At 39.9% G+C, this 12632-nt stretch overlaps 1 protein-coding gene and 1 long non-coding RNA gene across 2 annotated transcripts in view; one reads left to right on the top strand and one right to left on the bottom strand.

Moving 5' to 3' along the window:
• Nucleotides 1-12632, bottom strand: part of JAM2 (junctional adhesion molecule 2) — a 63390-nt gene that overhangs the window by 10247 nt on the left and 40511 nt on the right. The window contains exons 3-6 of the mRNA XM_032353147.1: nt 9298-9405; nt 5360-5512; nt 3564-3766; nt 1555-1654 (exon numbers count right to left, since the gene is read on the bottom strand). Coding sequence (XP_032209038.1) covers nt 1555-1654; nt 3564-3766; nt 5360-5512; nt 9298-9405 — 564 coding nt within the window. The remainder of the gene's footprint in view (nt 1-1554; nt 1655-3563; nt 3767-5359; nt 5513-9297; nt 9406-12632) is intronic.
• LOC116596130 lies at nt 1982-3198 on the top strand. The gene is made up of 3 exons (XR_004288009.1): nt 1982-2280; nt 2751-2845; nt 3158-3198. It is a non-coding gene; the product is annotated as an uncharacterized LOC116596130 (long non-coding RNA).

Raw genomic sequence — 12632 nt, 5'->3', positions numbered from 1 at the left:
AATAACGTATTCCAAATAAAACTGCATGATTGGAAAATGTAATTCGTATGTTAAGGCCATGACATCAAAGGTATTATTTCTTGAGATGAGGCTAAATTAGGCATAGAAATTAAACAGGACCATTTAAAGAAAGAATAAATAGTGCAGGTGGCATAAGTAAAAAAAATAAAAAAAACACATGAGGGTAATATGTGAATAAATGCAGTTAGGAAAACACTGTATTCATGCATTAGCTTTATATATGTTCTGATGATTTTTCCAATGGTAACTCCAGCACTATGACGGATACTTCTGATATTTTAAGCAAATGCTTATGTTTGACTATAACTGTCAACCCTTGAGTGAACTGGATGGATAATATGTAACCCTGAATTTTAAAAAGACACTTGTGGAAACTAGAATTACTCCTGAGTATCTTTATCCTTTATGGCATTCTAAGGTCTAATAAGATTATATTTTCTTTAAAAAACAATCCCAAGAGTTTAATCATACATAAACACCACAAATTAGGGTGCATAGATCTGTATATCTCTGAGCACATTGAGGACATGAATTTCTGACCTCACAGAGATGAGGACAAACTCCTGAACGAAGGGGACCCGTGCGTATTCTGTTTCGGGGTGCAGCCCTCCGGAATGACCTTTAACCCCACAAGAGCAATCTCCAGCTGCCCTATGACATATCTTTTTCAAAACACAGGACTTTCACCAAGGGAGAATGGAACCAAATTATTAGAAATAAAAGGAAAAAAAAAGTTTGCCCTGAAACTCATATAATCTGAAAAGATTCCTGAGTACTAATTTTATTGACTTCTAAGAAGCTTATTTTGTGAAATATATGGCAGATATGTTTTATAGCAAATAAAGATCCATAACTACATTTGACATGTCTTTCTTGAGAGCCCGTTCTGGGATAAGTAAAGCACTGTATTTTAGGGGACTGAAAAAATTATCCACCACTAAGATGGCCAACTCCTGGCAGTGCTCGCAATATGCCAGTGCTATTCTAACCCTTTCAAATATCGATTATTTTTTTCTTTTTGTTAAGTAAGATGTACTCTCAATGTGGAAATTGAACTCATGACTCTGAGATCAACAGTCACATGCTCTACCGATGGAACGGTAACACAACGGAGACAGCGTATTATTACCTCTACTATGGGGAGACTGTGGTTAAATAATTCACCCAAGAATACGTAGCTAGTAAGTGACAGAGCTGGAAACTGAACTCCCCAATCCTTGACCCTGAGCAACTTACAAGACTCTCTGCTTTTGTTTGAAAGAACACCAGGACAAGAATATTTTTTTAAAAAATGGTTTGAAAAATCCAAACACTTGAAGAGTAGAGTGCTAAATATTCTTGGCTTGTTTGGGAGATGGACTAAGAACAGCATGTTTGCTTTCTGCAACACATTATGTCAAGCTAATTTTAAACACTCCCTCTGGTTATTCTTCTAGCCAGTCAGGCACGGTCCCACCGCTGGCTCCTTCCCATCCCCAAGTTCACGTGTGCTCTGACTGCAGCCCATCGTTCCTCCCAGCACCGCAGGCTTACCTACTTGCATTCGTTTCCCCGGACACCTGCGATGTCCAACAGAATTACGGGCTTCACAGGAATACTCTCCACTGTCTAGTTTCGAAACAGTGTTAAATTGCTATTTGTGGAAGGAAAATAAATACATATTTTAAGCCATGAATCTGCAAGAAGATTCCTCAACTAACCATGTCTCTTGAATTTTAGCATGAAGTTAGTCTTTCCTTTGTCATGAGTTAGGACTTGATGTCTTGACTGTGAATTCAAAACTCGGCCATGCCTTCAAGGGGTAAGGAGCTGGGCTTCCTGTTTATTCTGACAGAGAAAGTCTTAAATATATATGGGGAAGTGTCTTTGTTTCGTGATACTGTGGAAGTGGGTATGGTTAGGAAGGCAATGGGCATTTTTTAAAGTTTATAGCACATGCTAGTTTAAAGTTTGGTGGTATTTCTAATTCCCAGGAAACACCATTTGTAACGAAAGGCCTCCTCGGCCTAAAAGGGCTAAGGCAGTTTCCTCAGCCACAAGTGAGTTCCCTACAGCAGCAAGTAATGAACACTTCCTCTAAAGAACCAGAACTGCTACCAGGAAGTAGCAGAGGGTCTAGGAAGATCTTAATCAGTGTGGTTTATGGGATTACAAATTCTATCAGTTGCGGCGTCTTCGCAGTTGCGGTGTCTTCGAACATTCTGAAAGGATAATGCTCTAACCTTTGCTCCTTCTACTCTCTGCCAAAACAACCAAAAGGTAAGACTCTGGTATAATAGGTTTGATAACTGCTCTGAGTGGATTGATCCCCTTGGTGGATTTCTGGAGGGGAGGCAAGAGGAAGGAAGGGGATGGACGGACGGATGACAAGGAAGCGAAAGGAGGACGGAAGTTAGGAGACAGACAGGGAGGGAGGGAACACAGTAGGTCCTGAACACCTTAAAGGATCCTTCCAGGACCAGCACAGAGGGTGAGAAGGACGCCCAGAAGCATGCTTTCGGTGTCCTCCTGTCACGCACACCCTCAATACCGCCGTGGTCACCGTGCACCACAGCCACGACAGCCATGAGTCTCTAAGGAGCACCTCCTCACTGGCTTGGATCCTCATGCAATACATGCTCCGAAAAGCAGCCAGGTTTTTGATCTATGAATCCCTTTTTCTCTCTTACTTGTCATTCCCCACTACTTACATCATTTTTCTTTTTGTATACTTCAACGTGATGGGACAGAAAGTTTCCCCTTGTGTGTTTCACCTTATGAAATCCTCTCTCGTTGTGCCAAAAGCCAGACTCGAAAAATTCTCACCAGCAATGCATGGGCAAGGGTAAGTCATTAATGATAAGTTAGACTAAAACCATAAATGACCTACTAGCACACAACTGGTAATGAAAAGAAGGTCATTGCCATTCATACGCTGGAGTCTTTTGTTGCCTATTTCTCAGCAAAGAACCCACCCTTGTTCTGACCTGGCGCATCCCTTTGACATCATAAGATATTTCAAGGGTTGAGGCTAAGCGGGGAAAGTGAACCTGTCTCAAACCTGCCTTGGGGCTTTTATCACCTGCTCTGAGAAAAAATAAATTTGAAAAGTAAATATAGCAATGTGTGACGGCAGTTTTTCTGCCCAAGTTCTCAGTGTAAAATCTGTCGGACCTGCTGACTGAGCCTGCTGGAGCCGCGGAAAGCGGGACCACGGTCTTCCTCAAGGAACAAAGCCCATCGATATGCTTTATTACTTAGCCACGTTATTAAATATGCTTTATTATTTACCAGAGGACCTACTCTTTTAAAGTTATTATGTACTAGTAGAGTGAAAGAATGAAACTTTCAAAATTTGTTAAAATTATTATTATTAGTTCTCTATATAGTCTGCCCATCTCTGGTAGTGCCTTTTCCATCACTTCCCTGGGTGTGTACCGCCATCTTTCCCGCAGCCCCTTAAGCAATGGTATCAGCCCTCTCTTCTCCATTGGTTTAGTTCTAATAATTTTTCCTCTCCAAATACAAGACAGCTATGAGGCCAGTGCTTGAAATGACCTTACCAGAGTTCCAGATTTTGTATTCACTGTATAGGAGCTGTTGGTGCTTTGGGAGCCAAGTTTTGAATTCTCTGACAAAGGGATGCCATCTTTAAACCATGTGTACTCAGGGGCGGGATTCCCTTCTTTGTCTTGACATCGAAGCTCTACCACAGTTCCACTCAGAGCAGAACTGGGTACATCACAGGTTGGAACTGCTGGAGCCACTAAAGGAGGGAAGTCAAATGGCACTGGTTATTTATAAGTTAAACAAGGATTTTAATAGCCAGGTCAAGATGGGCTTATTCGACACCTGTGAGAGAGACTGGCTACTTGCTCAACAGATCCATTTCCTTTCTTCATGGGCACACAGCCAGACCACATTTGCCAGCATGAGTTCTGGCCAGTGGCATGTGGGAAACGTCATATATGCCATTTCCAAGGCCTTACCTATAAACACGAGTCTAGGTACTACTTTGAAGAGATTTTGGAGATGCAACTAAGGTCCCAAATCTATTGTCTTTTAAGATAGGGAGATTACATAGATGGGTCTGACCTAATCCCATGGCCTCTTGAAAACTTGTTTTCTCTGGGTGGTCACAGATGGGAATGTCAGAAATTCAGAGCCCAGGAAAGACTCAACATGCTTCTGTTGGGCTGTAGATGGAGAGGGCCATGTGATGGGGAATATGGTGCCCCCAGGAGCCGAGTGTGGCCCCCAGCTCACAGCCAGCATGGAACTGAATCTTCAGCTGTACAGATAGCCAAAGGATCTGGAATCTGCCAACAATGAGAGCAACTTTACCCCAGAACCTCCAGACCAGAACTCAGCCCACTGACTCCCTGATTTCTGTCTTAAAATACCCTGGGCAGCAAGCCCTGCCTTGCCGAGCTAGACTTCTGATCTACACAACTGTGAGCCAATACATGGGTGGTGTTTTAAGTTGCCAGGTTTTGATCATCTTGTATGTAGCAAGAGAAGACTAATACACCAGTGGAATCTCCTGCAAGGTTTTCTGAGTTAAATTTCTTCTCTACTAGTGCATCACTAGTATTTTAGCAAGACCCTGGGTTATATAGAAAAAGGAAGAGGAGCCATTTTAGTCTCTATGATCAGCAGTTTATACTAACATCTCTGGAAAGGCAAGAAGATGTTCCTCCACCAATTGTCATCATGAGCTGTTAATATCTATCAGTGTTTCTCGTAGTAGCTAAATATATTGACCTTGGAGTTAGTCCCACCAGGATCCAAATCCTGGTCCAGACACTTATTAGCTGTGTAAACTTGGGAAAATCATTTAGCTTCTATTTTCTCATCTATAAAAATGAAGTTGTCAGTGAAAAATTAAGTAAAATTATGTATGTTAAAGAGCCTAACATACACTAGTTGCACAATAAATGCTAATTTCCCTTCTTTACTAAATAACTTCTTCCTCTCCCCTCTTCTCTTCTCTTCTCCCAAAGAACTTCTAATACTTTACCTGCCCTACTTTTTTTGTTTTATTGCTCTTCTGTCATCTCATGTGTTAGGATTTTATATGGTAAGAGATAGTCCACATATACTGAAAGGTATTGAAAAATAAGTTCTTCAGGGAAATGCTCCTATGTACAAGATGGGCTCATTAAGATTTACCTTAATCTGAAATGAAAAGAGATTTTGTTAGAACAAATTTATAAGAGTAAAATTTCAGCAGCGAATGAGGTGAAAAGGGGGCTATCGCCAAGATTTTACAGGGAAGGTGGTGCTGCTGATTTCTAGAACCTTCTGGATGGGAAAGAGGGTGGGGAACAGTAATCCTACAGATACAAGCACATCACACCTAGGACTTCTAGAGTGACCGTATCTTCTTCCAGGTTCTGGCCTTGCTCAGATGGGGCGCTAACTTCACAGCGATATTTCCCAGCATCAGTTCGTGTAACATTTTTGATCCGTATACTGAAATCTATCATCTCGGCTCGATCTTTAAAATCACCTTTTAGAAAAAGAAGACAATGATGTTAATAAGAATGCAAATAGCTTTCTACATACTACTTTCCTCGAGTCACTTCATTCAGTGACCAAAGGATTTATTTTCCTATTATTAGTAAACTCAGTTTAAAAACTCAAAAAGGACTCTTAAGTATAGGAAACAAACAGAGGGTTGCTGGAGGGGAGGTCAGTGGGGGGATGGGAAAACTGTGTGACCAGCATTAAGGAGGGCACGTGATGTGATGAGCACTGGGTGTTCTATAAGACTGATGAATTATTGACCTCTACATCTGAAACTAATAATGTGCTATATGTTGGCTAATTGAATTTAAATTAAAAAAATAAAGACTCAAAACACTGTATGCAAATGTGACTATTTTCAAATTTCCTTTTTTTTAGAGTGACGTACAGTTCACAAAAGAATATGCAGTTCAGTATTCTCATCTTTTAGAGGATTCAATTCTCATTCCTGCCTCAGGCCCTTTCTAATATGCTTATACGACCATTCCCGCCTTCAGAAGACACTGCAGACTCTAGTTCAATTACCTAGAACAGTAAATTACGTGCAGTGGCCCACATCAGACTGCCACAAAGACAAGGTGACGGGGTCTTAAAAATACTCTTTTGATTACGTTTTCGGTGCAGAATGAAGATAGCGTTTTGTATATCATTCAGGTGCTAGACTAGCAATGGTAGAAAATTCAAGCAAAGATATCCCTGAGGACTGCAGCAGTTCTATCTTGACAGATGAGAACATGGGGGGTATTTTAAATTCTTTATGGACTTTGAACGTTTGTTCACATGTTTAACTCTTTAAAATTAAAGTAATGCATAGCATCTAAAATAATAACATGCTTCTTACACTTGTTAAATTATATTCCCAACTTTTAAAATGTTTATAATGGAAAATTTCAAGTGCACAAAAAATTACGGAGTATTTTAAAATAAATCTCATCACCCAGTGACAAAGCAATCCTTACACAGCCTTCCTATTCTGTCTACACCTCTAAACACTGAATTATTTGGAGGCAAATCCCAGACATCATAGCATTTTATCCATTATCATAAATACTTCAAAAGCTCATTATATATCCAATAAGAAAAATAGCAAGTGGAAAGAAATGTATGACAAATAATTAAAATAAAGCCTTGTTAACAATAGTTTTATTTACCTTCCCCGCCATAAGTCTAAGTCTTAACTCCATAGGCTTCTTAGTGATGGCCTAGCTTTCTAGATGGTGATGTGGAGATAGGGTAAAATTATTACCACCGAGCAGTGACCCTCCATCTCACTTCCACATCAGCTCTTCTCTCAAGACTCTCAAAAGTCTAACCTACTGGGCCAGCAAACATCAGTTCATTTCACATCTTTCAGGGCTGAGCTGAGATATGAAGGGTCCAGGGTGTCCATGAAGTTCACCTTCTTCGGTTATCCCGGTGATTGTGTTCGAAGTTTTAGGCATTGTTGGTTTCATCTCACACTTAAAACACTTTCTCTTTCACCATACACAAAAATAAACTCAAAATGAGACCTGAAACCATAAAAATCCTTGAAGAGAGCAGAGGTTCTCTCTGACATTGGTTGTAACACGTTTTCTAGATAAGCCTTTTTTTTCCCAGTGTTCTAAGATTCATTGTTTTTGCACCACATCCAGTGCTCCATACAATATGTGTCCTCCTTAATATCCGCCACCAGGCTCACCCATCCCCCCGTTCCTCTTCCCTCTAAAACCTTGTTTGTTTCTCAAAGTCCACAGTCTCTCATGGTTCATCTCCCCCTCCGATTTCCCCCAATTCACTTTTCTTTTCCTTCCCATAATGTCCTCCATGTTATTCCTTATGCTCCACAAGTAAGTGAAACCATAGGATAATTGACTCTCTCTTATTTCATTCAGCATAATATTCTCCAGTCCCATTCATGTTGATATAAAAGTTGGGTATTCACCCTTTCTGATGGAGGCATAATATTCCATAGTATATATGGACCACATCTTCTTTATCCATTCGTCTGCTGAAGGGCATCTTGGCTCTTCCCACAGCTTGCGATTGTGGCCATTGCTGCTATGAACATTGAGGTACATATGTCCCTTCTTTTCACTACATCTGTATTTTTGGGGTAAATACCCAGTAGTGCAATTTCAGGGCCATAGGGAAACTCTATTTTTAATTTTTTGAGGAATCTCCGCACTGTTTTCCAAAGTGGCTGCACCAACTTGCATTCCCACCAACATTGTATGAGGGTTTCCCTTTCTCCACATCCTCTCCAACATTTGTTGTTTCCTGTCTTGTTAATCTTTGCCATTATAACTGGTGTAAGGTGGTATCTCAATGTGGCTTTGATTTGAGTTTCCTTGATGGCTAATGATGATGTATGTCTTCATTGGAGAAGTGTCTCCAATGTCTTCTGTCCATCTTTTGACATGATTATCTGTTTTTTGGGTATTGAGTTTGAGGAGTTCTTTATAGATCTTGGATATCAACCCTTTGTCTGTAGTGTCATTTGCAAATATCTTCTCCCATTCTGTGCTTTGCTTCTTTGTTTTGTTGACTGTTTCCTTTGCTGTGCAGAAGCTTTTGATCTTGAAGAAGTCCCAAAGGTTCATTTTCACTTTTGTTTCCTTTGCCTTTGGAGACATGTCTTGAATAGATAGGTCTTCTGAGGCAAGGGAAATAAAAGCAAAAATAAACTACTGGGACTATACCAAAATAAAAAGTTTCTGCACAGTGAAGGAAACAATGAAAACTAAAAGGCAACCTATGGAATGCAAGAAGATATTTGCAAATGATACATCTGATAAAGGGTTAGTATTCAAAATATATAAAGAACTGAATCAACTCAATACCCAAAAAACAAGTAGTCCAGTTAAAAAATGGACAGAAGACATGAACAGATATTTCTCCAAAGAAGACAAACAGATATCCAACAGACACATGAAAAGATGCTCAACGTCACTCATCATCAGGGAAATACAAATCAAAATTACAGTGAGATATCATCTCACACCTGTCAGAATGGCTAACATCAAAAACACAAGAAACAACAGGTACTAGTGAGAATGAGGAGAAAAAAGAACCCTTGTGCACTGTGGGAATGCAAACTGCTGCAGCTACTATGGAAAACTGTATGGAATTTCCTCAAAAAATTAAAAAACAGAACTATCTATAATCCAGGAATTGCACAACTGGGTACTTACCCAAAAGATATAAAAACACTAATTCAAAGAGATACATGCACCCCTATGTTTATTGCAGAATTATTTACAATAGCTAAATTATGCGAGCAGCCCAGTGTCCATTGGTAGATGAATGGCTAAAGAAGATGTGGTAGATCTATATATAATGGAATGTTACTCAGCTACAAAAAGTATGAAATCTTGCCATTTGCAACAACATGGATAGAGCTGGAGGGTATTACACTAAGCAAAATAATTCAGTCAGAGAAAGAAAAATACCATATGATCTCACTCATATGTGGAATTTAAGAAGCAAAACAAGTGAGCAAAGGGGAAACGAGAGAGAGAGAGAGAGAGAGAGAGAAACCAGGAAGTAGACTCTTAATACAGAGAACAAACTGATCGCTACCAGAGGGATGATGGGTAGGGGCATGGGGATTAAGAGTACACTTATCATGATGAAAACAAAACAAAACAAAACAAAACAAAATAAAATGATTTAAAAACCCAATATTCTCAATAATTAGTCCTGTCCTGTTCTCATCTGTAAACTAAACAACTCAGGCTATACTTGGTGCTCTCCTGTTCTCACCTCATCAAGTCTATAGCTTCTTACCTTGAAGAGCCTGCTGGTAGTAGACAAAGGAGACACTCCGGCCCAGTTTCTTCCACTCTAATCTGGAGGAAATGGTCTTCTTTGGGGATTTACAGGCTAAAATAACCTCTAGGAACAACAACAAAAATACTTGTTTTTTAATTGTCCCTATGAATTTATATTTTACTTAAGTAAATTTTTAAATAACGTTTAGGTATTCCTTTATAATTTAGTTCATTCATTCATTCATTCTCTCATAAATTACTTCAATGGGCACCATGATGGCTTAGCCCAACGATGAACCAAAAGCATTAGAGCTCTTCTCCATAACAACTGCTTGACACTAGGCTACTGACCATAGCTTGTGAGCCTCAGTTACCAACTGTGAAATAAGATAGCATGTCACAGAGTTGTAGTGAGTCTTCAAATACAGTAATACATGCAGAGTGCACATGCCTGGACATGGTAAGTAATTGAAAAGTGGCAGTTATGATAATTATTTATCATTTATATTACATTATCATTTATATTCCCAGCCTCAGTTGTCAGGGAGTTTATAGCCTGAGAGAAGAGACAAATAAGATAATGTAATTTTATTCCATTGTGATAAGTGCCGTGAGTGCCATGAAGGTAAACAGAGAAAGGCACTTGGTGCAGCCTGTGGGATCCACAAACATGCCATCTACATGCTGTGTCCTCACTCAGACCCATTCTTTGAGAATCCTTTGTGTGGATATATTGATACAAAACTGATATGATCTTCTATTAAATCATGAATTTCTATTTCTTATCTCTATCCAGATAAATTCTGAGAAGATTTAATCTTGGCATCACATTTAACTGCCTCACTGTAACCCATTTAAATCACTTTATTGCAGGAAATTTACTATACTCACATCATTAAAAATCCCTGGAACTTCCGAAGGAACCCCTCTTTTAACTGTCCAAACAAGATGACTAGCCATGGTAGGGGTGGGGGTGTGGGAGCCCAGCACTTACCGACCAGCTGCTTTGAGTTGACAAAAGGAAACCTCTGGTTGTAAATATTTTTAAAGTACATTTCAATCACGCTCCCTAGAGTGTCACCTTCATAGTTCTGAGACTTTTCTTCCTCACAATACATACAGTTTTTTTTTAAATGCATACAGTTTGACCCCAAAAGCACACATCTTTGACTAGAGGAGAAATTATGTTCAAATCCTTTCCATACCTCTGGTTTTGATGTAGCAGATTTAATGCCATTAAAAAAATTCAGGATATTACATGATATGGTAGATTAGAGAGCAATACTTCTATTACCCCAGGTTTTATTAACATACACATAGATATGGACAGAAAGCTTATAGAAATGTGTACAAAAATATGAACCTAGTGATGATTTCTATGTGATAGAATTATGGTGTTCCTTATTGTTATATGTAGTTTCTAATTTTCCTTTTAGTTCCACACATATTGCTGGAAATAGAGAAATAGAACAAGGTAATGGAAAACAGAAAATAGGACAGAGAAAAGAAAGGCAAGGGAAAGAAAAAAAACCCACAAAATTGTTTTCAAGGGTGCCTAAAGTTTTTAGAGCAGGTTTTATATGACAAAGAGACATCATTTTGCAGACATGTTTACAATTATGCTACAAAGACAAATGTGTGCTGAGGGACTTGTCTAAGGAAACACGGTTCTGTTCTGTTGATTAAGGAGAATGGGTGGTGACTTTCCGGAGTCTTGAGTTTGAGATAGGTTTCCTTCCCGTATTTTGTTGAGTTTCCAACAATTAAACACACACCCACACTCATTTTTAGCCCACACGCTCTAGTCTTAGGAATAAATTTGTATTCAGTCACATTGTTTCTTATATTTAACTACATACGCATACACACACACACACACACACACACACGCACGCACGGCCTTTTTCACCAGGAAGATATGACTTTTGTCCTCCTTGCTCTCTGGAAAACCTCTGCACAAATTATATTCAAAAACAAAACCGATGATTTTCCTAAATGCAATGACCCCGCTCCCCCTCACTCACAATGACCATGGAAGATGTGAAGTGATGGTATAGGTCATCCTCAGACGCTGAGTACTTACTGCTGTGTCCAGCATTGTTCCGGAGCTATATCAGTGAGCAAGACAAAGATCTCCATTCCTTCAGCTCTCACACTTTGCAGGGGGAGTCAGGCACACAAGAAATATCACAGGGGCACCTGGGTGGCTCAGTGGGTTAAGCCTCTGCCTTTGGCTCAGGTCATGATCTCAGGGTTCTGGGATCGAGTCCTGCATTGGGCTCTCTGCTCAGTGGGGAGCCTGCTTCCCCCTCTCTCTCTGCCTGCCTCTCTGCCTACTTGTGATCTCTCTCTGTGTGTCAAATAAATAAATAAAATATTTTTAAAAAACTGTTTAAAAGAAATATCATAAGGTGAATTAAATGCTACATTGGGAGGTAATGAGTGCTCTACTCTACTCTGTTTAGTAGAACAGGAGTGTTAGTGTGCAATTACAAAACACCTGAGTGGTCAGACTTCAACTCATTTAGAGAGTGACCCATCTGATTAAAGACTGGAACAAAAAAGAAATTAGGATTCCTTAGAATGTGAGAACACATTTCCTAGAATTCGAAGTTGGAATTCACCATGTGTTTCTTTGGGACACTCCAAGCAAGTGTCCCAAAGGTAAACAGAGAAAGGCACTTGGTGCAGCCTGTGGCTGCACCACAGTCAGTGCCTCGATCTGAAGGTGCCAACTCCGTGACCCCCATAACTGGGGGTCAGTAAGTCAGCTGGAATCGTGGGGTCAACATCCAAGGATAAAGAACCAGATGAACTGAGAAGCTAACTACCATGGACTCTCCTCTCTATTTTCAGTTAAAATGCACGACCAGCATAATCTTATATGCAGCCCTTAGGATTATTATACCATAAGGTAGTAGTTTAAGGCACGGCCTTTTGGAGTCAGACCTCCGCCATACACTTATGTGTGCGCTGTTGGGAAAATTACTGTTTTTGAAGATTATACTCACATTTGTTTGTTTGTTTGTTTTTAAAGATTTTATTTATTTTGATAGAGATAGGGGGAAAGAGAGAGAGAGCACGAACAGGGTGAGGGGAAGGGGAGAAACAGGCTCTCCGCTGAGCAAGGAGCCCGTTGAGGGGGGGCTCAATCCCAGGATGCTGGGATCATGATCTGAGCTGAGGTCAAACGCTTGACCAACTGAGCCACTCAGGCATCCTTATCCTCACATTTGTTAAAAGAAAGAAAATAACAGTACTCATCTCATGAAGCCGTTGTGAGATTAAGTGAGGGAATACATTATTGATACACTTGGGTGTCTGTGGTACTTCGTACATAGCGTGTTCCAT

The sequence above is a fragment of the Mustela erminea genome, chromosome 1, assembly GCF_009829155.1.
Source record: "Mustela erminea isolate mMusErm1 chromosome 1, mMusErm1.Pri, whole genome shotgun sequence".
Lineage (NCBI taxonomy): Eukaryota > Metazoa > Chordata > Mammalia > Carnivora > Mustelidae > Mustela > Mustela erminea.
The sequence above is the reverse complement of the archived record's forward strand: the minus strand, read 5'-3'. Positions and strand labels throughout refer to the sequence as shown.